Source organism: Blennius ocellaris (genome assembly GCF_963422515.1).
Source record: "Blennius ocellaris genome assembly, chromosome: 14".
NCBI classification, from domain to species: domain Eukaryota; kingdom Metazoa; phylum Chordata; class Actinopteri; order Blenniiformes; family Blenniidae; genus Blennius; species Blennius ocellaris.
In genome coordinates this window covers 6,489,917-6,498,212 of record NC_137663.1, presented here as the reverse complement: position 1 = coordinate 6,498,212, position 8,296 = coordinate 6,489,917, and the positions used below count along the sequence as shown (strand labels likewise).

General features: G+C 47.9%; 1 protein-coding gene across 2 annotated transcripts in view; it reads right to left on the bottom strand.

Annotated features, from left to right (window-relative positions):
* Positions 1 to 5,520: 5,520 nt before the first annotated feature.
* Positions 5,521 to 8,296, bottom strand: part of nipal4 (NIPA like domain containing 4) — a 6,174-nt gene continuing 3,398 nt past the window's right edge. Inside the window, exons 7-10 of one of the 2 annotated variants that reach the window (XM_080509311.1) lie at positions 7,188 to 7,355; positions 7,006 to 7,085; positions 6,141 to 6,353; positions 5,521 to 6,064 (exon numbers count right to left, since the gene is read on the bottom strand). In XM_080509311.1, coding sequence (XP_080365437.1) covers positions 5,849 to 6,064; positions 6,141 to 6,353; positions 7,006 to 7,085; positions 7,188 to 7,355 — 677 coding nt within the window. In that variant the 3' untranslated portion in view covers positions 5,521 to 5,848. The remainder of the gene's footprint in view (positions 6,065 to 6,140; positions 6,354 to 7,005; positions 7,086 to 7,187; positions 7,356 to 8,296) is intronic. The other variant, XM_080509312.1, reaches the window with a different exon arrangement.

Genomic DNA, 8,296 nt, shown 5'->3' with positions numbered 1-8,296 from the left:
CAATACGGGGACTGTCAACTATAAAACTACCAAGTTCCAGGAGAATCATGGACTGGGACTTTAACCAATCACATGTCAAGATACTTTAAAGACTGACTCCGCCCACATCACCGCCATACAGCAAATCCACAGGTGAGCAGTGACTGCTTGACGTTCTTCATACTCAGAACAGATGTTACGGCAGAGAACAGAAGTATCCCGTAGAGATAATACTGCTGCAGCTGATGGAGGCGCGTGCACGGCTCCCTTACTTCCATGCATGTGAATCTCATTCACATTCTGGCCTGCATTTGCAGCCACATGGCATTTAACTTCCAAGCGACTCATATCTGAGTGAAGGAAACTAAAATATCAGCAGTATCAGCAGCTTTACAGAAGTTTCTGCTGTTTTTTGAGGTGGTTTTTTGGTTTTGTTTTTGTTTAATGGCGTCCCTCTGTGGCAACCCCGGCCGTCGGAGGGCCTTGCAGCTTGGTCAGCCACGCAGCAGAAAATATTCCTCTCATTCCTGGCTGTCCCGGCGGGTCTTTGAACGGGCCTCTCATCTTTCCTGCACATCTGGATTCACTCAGCGGGGCCCACGCTGTTAGGGGGCGGAGCCGCGTGACGGCCGCGTCTGGTTTCTGTCTGACGGTTCCTGCCGCGGCACCAGTGCAGAAGATTAATGAAACCTCCCGACGATCGATCCGCCAATCACAGATCTGCTGAGTCGGGCTCCCAAATTTAAATGTGGTCGTGATGGTAGTGGTAAACAGGGGATCACGTGGCTTTGGGAATGAGAACAATGACGAACAATGATGCATTTTCCTGTTGGTGTCACTCAGGAATGGAAAACCGGTCTCCTGAGTGACCCATCCTGAACCGATACAGCCCAAACCCAAAGGCAACACACCTAACGAGCACCTTCAACAATTTCTAAATACACATCGAAGCAATACAACACACAAGGGGACGTACGGACACCACGAGGGTTGTGATTGGTCCGCTCTACCATGTCACGTGATCCAGACGACCGAGTCGTAAACGTGGACTTTTGCAAAAATGGCCAAGGGGCAGAGTAAAAAGTTCTGGTTGAGGCGCTGTCCATGACGCTTTGCACACATTCAGTAATATGGAGGACAACCGTGCAGGAGGCTAGCTTGTTGCTCGTTGCTACAGTCTGCTCACTCGCACACGAAGCTAAAACTCATAGCGCCACTGACAATCTTTGTGCCAAATTTCTCACTATGACCAGAAAATAAACACTACCAAACAGATTCATTGATTCGTTGCAACCAGGGACCAAACCCCTGGTTTGAAACCGCCGACAAAATGCGTTGTCAGAATTCAGCTGACCTACCAGCCCGTCACAGTTGCTGATCGCGACGGAGGTATCCGCCATGTTGAACACCGTTCCTGTGTAGAGGCAGCCAGTGTCTTCAATTGGCTGGGACTGATGATGTCCTGACTCCTCCCACTCTATGGTGGCGGCGGGGGCCACGAGTCGTGTGTTGGGCAGCAGGCGCAAATGGAGCTCCTGTCCAAAAGCTGTTACGTTATAAAAGAGCTCCGCCCCTTCCTGTACTGCTGCCACCCCATGACTCCGCCCACTCCGACGGAAACTGGAGGTTGAGGACTCCCATGTGGGTGGAGCCTGTGGGGTCACCCCATCACTCTCTGGGATAGTGGGCGTGTCCTCATTTGAGGGGGCGTGTCTCTTGCTGCGGTGGATGTGGTGGGCGGAGACAAACGACGACAGGAAGCGTCCCTCAGAATCTGTTCGAATCGGGCGGAGGACGGCGAAGTCACTCAAGACCTCACGAAGACGATCTGGAGGAAGGAGACAAAAAGATTTAATCAGAGACACACACACACACACAATCAGAGTGACTCTGATGAAACATGATCTGAATGGTTCACATTCCGATCGCCTGAAGCACAGAAATACTGAGATTTATGAGAAAAACATGATGACCCACAATCCTCTGACACACACACACACACACACACACACACACACACACACACGCACAAAGGTCAAGCACCTTGCTTGGCAGCAGTCACCGGAGATCTGGACACACGTCCAGCTGACCTGACTCGCTGCTTTCAGATGCCTCTTAGCTGAACCCAATGAGAACCTCCGATGATAATTCTCTGACAGTTTTGGAGTGAGCACCCTGATAGACGGCTTAGAAAGTTACAGATTTCAGGAACCATTCAATGTACACTTCAGCCCAAACAAGACAGACTGACACCAACAAACCTGTGCCTTTGTTCCACTGTGAAAGACCACAGAGTGGACACGGCCTTGGAAAAAGCCGAGACCCAACTCCTAAATGAGAGGATAGGAAAGATCCAGTTTACACTCGAGAGCCTGAAGAGGAAATCGGACCAGATTCAAACATACGCTGCCTGTTACAGTCTTGAAGGTCACACAGCCAAGAACCATAAAGGAGAATCATTTATTTCTCACAGTGGAAACAAATCATACCAAATCGAACTGACTGCCTGGAACATTCACCGGATCAGGAGGGAAAACAACACAACACAACACAACACAACACAACACAACACAGATAGTTTACCTCATCCAACTGTAGTCCAGTGTATCTCTACTGAATCGGCTGAAAGGAAACAAAACCTGAAAGATTCTGAAACTGAACAGCTGAGGCTGAAGATGTCAGACCTCCTCGTCCAACATCTACTTCCCGTCAAGGAAACTGATGACTCCCCTGAGCACCTCCGTCTTTATTCATAAGATATAAACAGAGTCTAAGTCACCGGTACAGACACTTCGATGACACTTGGGTCAAAATCAAAAACCGAGAGGTGAGACAAGAAAATGAAATGTTAACAACAATCACTTGGTAAGAAAAGGGAACCTCCGCGCTGAGATGTACAGACCTGCAACCTGATGTGGCGTACAGCGCAGCGTTTAGTGCCATAAGCTTCATACTGCTGAAACTACAAACACCTCATGTACAGACTGGCAAAAAAAAGCTACGCTCCTCTGAAGACGCTAACGTCCACACGTTGGCGAGAGAAGACAGACGGCTGGGGAAGAGCGGTCAAAGAAGCCGTCGACGCAAACGTGTAAAAACCTTAGCGGAGGAGCAGGTTTACACCACCGCCTCGCCTCCAGCGACATCGTTCTTTCTTCTCTGGCCAGAAATTCAACCATCAAACTTGCGAGGTTCACGGCCAAACCCAGTGAGTCAAGTGACCTCGTGTGGCTCCCAACAACGAGCCACAGACTCGACCCTGTGGACCATCAACATGTGAAAACATCAACATGTGAGACGTCGGTGCCAAAGAGTTTAAACACAGACCGTCAGACTGTAACTGTCCCCTAACTGACCCCTTGTTTCATTGGTCTATCGTGTCTTCTGGTCAACTCTCGTCAGTCCGTCGTCTCCCTGATGTTTACATGTTTGGTCTGGAGTCTCGCCGCTGACGGTCGGCTTTATGTTCTAATGACTGTTTGTTCCTGGGTTTTCTTGTCTGAGATGAAGTGCCTCAAGTTAGTCTGGCTGAGTCCTGGAATCCCGACACACTGTTCTCAGACAATGGTTTAACTGTTAACAGATGATGGTTTTGCACAGCAGCCAACAACAAAACAAAAACAATAGTTCTGCACATTGTTCATAGACAATGGCTTGTCAACGATGGTTTTACATACAGTTCAATGACAATGGATTTACACAGTGTTCACAAAGCATTGCTTTCAATAACGTTCACGAACAACGGTTTCCTGGTGGTTTTCAGAAGTGTGGTTCCGCTCACTGCTCACAGACGACGGCGTTGCAGGTTGATCATGACGGTGTTCACACACCACTTTCTCCAGAAGTGTTGACAGGCAGTGGTTTGATACGCTCTTCTCTGACAACCGTTTTCAAAAGCGTTTTGGCAGCTGATGATTTTCAAACAAACAGTTCACACACAGTGGTTTCCACAAGTGTTGCCAGACGATGGTTTTCAAAAATGTCCCTGACTCCATGCAGTGGTTTCTGCCCGTTTATGATCGGAGAAACATTCCTGTGGGATTTGCTTCAGTTTTGGCACAGAGCAAGGAATCATCTTTACTTTCCATCACTGACCTTTGACCTCTGGAGCGGTCACATGTTCCACCTGCTTTTTGCTTTTCCTTCCCAGTTTTGGAAAAACTAAACTTTTGCAGTCGATTGTTGCCCTTGTCCCAAGTTGTTTCATAACATACCATTCTATTTGCATTTGACCACGACTGTTTTCTCTTATAAACATACTTTATATCAATTCTGGATGGGAGAGTTTCTGCTGCGCGGTTCTGTGAATGAGCATCCCGGCTGCTCTGGTGTCCAGGTTACGAGCAGAAAACCTCTCCTGTGAAATCGTATATGTCGTCATATTCGGCAGTATCGGAAGTGCTGGTAGTGCTGACAGCAGTATTAGAAAGAGTAGTTGAAGCACAAATTGCAGTGAATCTCACCTGTGTTGTCGGTGATATAAACTGAGTGTGAACAGTCGACCTGAAGCAGAAACACTAAGGTCAGTAATCCACAATGAAGCTGCTCCATCCTCCGAGACGCCGTGAGACGGCGTGAGACGGCGTGAGACACTCTGAGACGCTCTGAGACGCTCTGAGATGAAGGCAGCGTAGCGGTGAGTTGGGCAGACTGACGCAGACTGAGCAGCACAGTGAGCGCTCTAACAGACACTCCTCCACTCGGTCATTTTCTCCTCCCTCTCTCTGTTCCTACATCTGCTGCACAGCAACACTAAAGTACTACACAATACTGCACTGTACCACACAACACCACACAGTACTACACAGTACTAATCTGTACCAACTACACAATACTATGCAATACTGCACTGTACTGCCCACCACTATGCAGTACTATACAGTACAATGCAATACTTCCAAGCACTACACAATGCTACACCCTATACACTGGTGGCTGCACAGAATTACACAGTCCTGCGTAATACTACACAGTACTACCCTTTGCTACACAATGCTACATTGTACTACAGCCCCCGACACAATACTCCTGAAATGAGCAGTAACTATTAGTTCCTCTCAGGCTAAAGTCAAGAGTTTTAAACATTCGAGCGATGAACAGAGAGCAGCAGTAGTACCTGCCGGTGTCCACTAGGTGGAGTTAAAACAGTAGGCTGGGACCTGAGCTGTATCAGGTGCTGGTCTCTGCTGGTCCCAGACCTGCTGCTGGGTCCGGGTTGACAGGGGCCCTATGGTCCTGTGGTGTGGTCTGGGGAAAGAGTGACACCTGGCGGTAGAGTGCAGGTGCTGCAGCTCTGCAGAGAGGCTGAAAAAGTATTGTGGAATACAAGTTATTGTGTTCAATTTACCCCCAGTGGAGTTTCTTTTCAATACAGACTGAATGAAGTGAAGTGGACTTGGTCATATATCCTTAAAGATAGCATTATTATCAAGTTTGTTTACTTCATCGTCTGCAACCTGTCATGACTGCATGACGTCGTCACTAAATTCAATTCAAATAGACATCTTAATCTTATTTTAATTTTACTTACACCATTTAAAAAAAAAAAATTATTTTATCTCACCGTTCAGTGTGATATTCAAAGTACAGAAAAGTTCAATAGTTCAACTATAATCAAGACTTTCACTTCAGCCGATGATGTTTTCCAAAGTCTCCTTTTGGTAAGATAAATATGATTAAATCCAAATAAAGACAGATTCTAGCCGGAAATAACGAGTTTTACTCATGTACTTTCACTGGCTGCTTCACCTGGAGGTTTGATATGTGCTGATCAAATACTGGGACAAGATCTAAAACAGATAAAACCAGGAGAAAGAGGAAGATGGAACTGGTAGAAGGATTGAAACGGCCGGAACCAGAAGACCCGAGCTCAGCTGATGATGAAGACTCTGGGGCCTTCCTCCCTCATCGGAGGAAGACTCTCCATCACCACGTTGTCCATCAGTCCACATTTATCCTCCTTTTTATTTCTGCCTCTTCTTTCTTTGCTCTCTTCTTCTCCTCCCTCATTGGCTGCCGCCTCCTCCGCAAGCCCCTCCCGCTCCACCGGCTGGGACAGCTGATTGGTCAGCTGCTTCAACGTGATCTGCGCGAGAAACCGCCGGGAGTTCATTGTGGCGAAGAGAGCCGACGCTACCGGCGGCTCACCGCTGCCGACATACCTGCAGCTCCCGGAACAGGTGCAGCATGGCCACGCCCACCACGATGACCAGGAAGGCGCCCAGAGTGGTGACCACATCCACCGCGGTCATGCTCCTCCACTCCTGGAAGAGGATGATGGAGGTGGAGAGCACCACGGAGGTGAAGAGGACGTAGTAGATGGGGTAGACCAGCAGGGTGTTGAAGGTGTCCAGAGACTTGTTGAGGTAGTTCACCTGCGGAAACGCAGACAACGTTTTTCAGTCCCTTTTTTGTCAGGCCTTGTTTACACAACCACGCCAAAATAGTTTTTCGTTTCAGAAAACGTTCATGTTTATAGGGCAATGCTTTGAAAATTATGTAGTTCGTATGTTGAGCCACCAGTGGGTGCTGTTGTCCATTTTAGTTGATGAAACCACACGCATTAACCATTAAACATTAAACATTAACAACGGGAGAACGTTGACATTCTAGTGGGCTGATGACCAAGTTGAATTGTTGTTACGGTGACTGTCAAAATAAAAGTACCCAGTCTCAGGAGCTCATGGACTGGTGGTCAATTGTTCTAACAATTTGTGCATTTTATTTGAGGTCCCCTCATGTTTTTTTTTTTCCTTTTTGACAGTTTGTCGTTTTCAGGTTTGTCTGTGATCCGGTCATCGTTTCTTCAACACCGACTCAACCTTCAGAGAATGTCTGAATGATTTCCTGTTTCCTCGAAAAGTTGTTTTTGTGCACAGTTGTGATTATTTTGTCTGACTTCCCGGTCATTTTTTCTGCCATTTCCAAACCTTGCCATGTGATTTTCTCTGCGTTTGAAACCGACATGAGACAATGCACGCACTGTAAAAGCTTCATTAAAGGGAAAGGCTTCTGCACAAAGTGTACCTGTGTTACCATGGAGACGAGGAGCGTGGGCAGCAGGATCCAGGTGAGTGGGTGAGCGAGCACGGAGATGTCGGCAAACACTGCAAACGGGAGAGAAGAAACCACACGTTACCCGCAATCCAACGCTGCTCAGCTTTCGCGGAGGTGTGAATCCGGTCGGGAGCGTGTCGGCGTGCTCTCACGGCTGTCGATGACGATGGCGAGGCCCTTCACCGACGACACGGTGAACGCCCCGAGCAGCGAGCACACGCCGACGTACACCAGGATGTTGGAGCGGCCGTAGCGAGGGGCGACGCGCAGCACGAGCACGGCGCACATCAGCAGGACGGCGGCGGCGTACGCCAGGAAACCTGCAGGGGGCGCGCCACGTGTTCAACGTGTGGAGGTGGCTTGGACAAGTTAAAGGAGTCAGCACCTGGTGTTCTCAAGTACCCAGTGTCCCTGAAATTGTCTTTAAATCAATTAAAAAACACACAAAAAAACAGCTACTCTCGAGCACGTCCTGACCCTTTTTCATAACGCAACTTTCTCTCGCAAGAGCACTTGTGGGATTTTGACTGGTCAAGCATGCTAATAGCATAGTGATAGCATAGCAGTCCTTTTGTCACACGAAAAACATAAATGAAAAACAATGGTCGACAAACATCCAGGTCACAAAACAACGCATCCATGAGATTTAAAGGTATACAGGAGGATTTTCAGGAATTTTAGGAAAGAACCGCCCTCTCCACCGTTTGAAAAAAATGCACATGCGCAACGCTGTACCTGCTCCCGAGACGGAACGCCTACTAAAACGCGTGCGAGAGACATGCACGAGCCCAGTTCTCCTCGTGCACGCTCTGTTTACAAGTCACAAGTCGGCATCGCTCACATAAGCTCACTTTACAAGAAGATTTGCACCAGAGGGGGTGAAACTGTGTAAAAATGTCCGAGAACAATGCGTCGGGTCGGCCACCGGCATTATGAGAACCGTGTGGAGTGAGCTGCGCGCAGGGACGGGCACGTACGACGGGCTTACGTCATATATCACCAGAATGATTGACAATTGGGAGGACCAGTTATTTTGATGATCCACCCCGAAGAAGAAAATCCTCTACTATACCTTTAACATGAAATCCAGCATCGTTTGTGAATCACAAGAGATTCAACATTTATATGAGCCACGTTAGCAGCTCGCGGCTACATTTAATACAGGAGGGCTCCACGATATTTAACTCTTCTTCTACTACAAATTTTCAGGCAAGTTTCAACTGAGGTCCAACACTAATGTAAATGTTTTAACAGGGAAAAC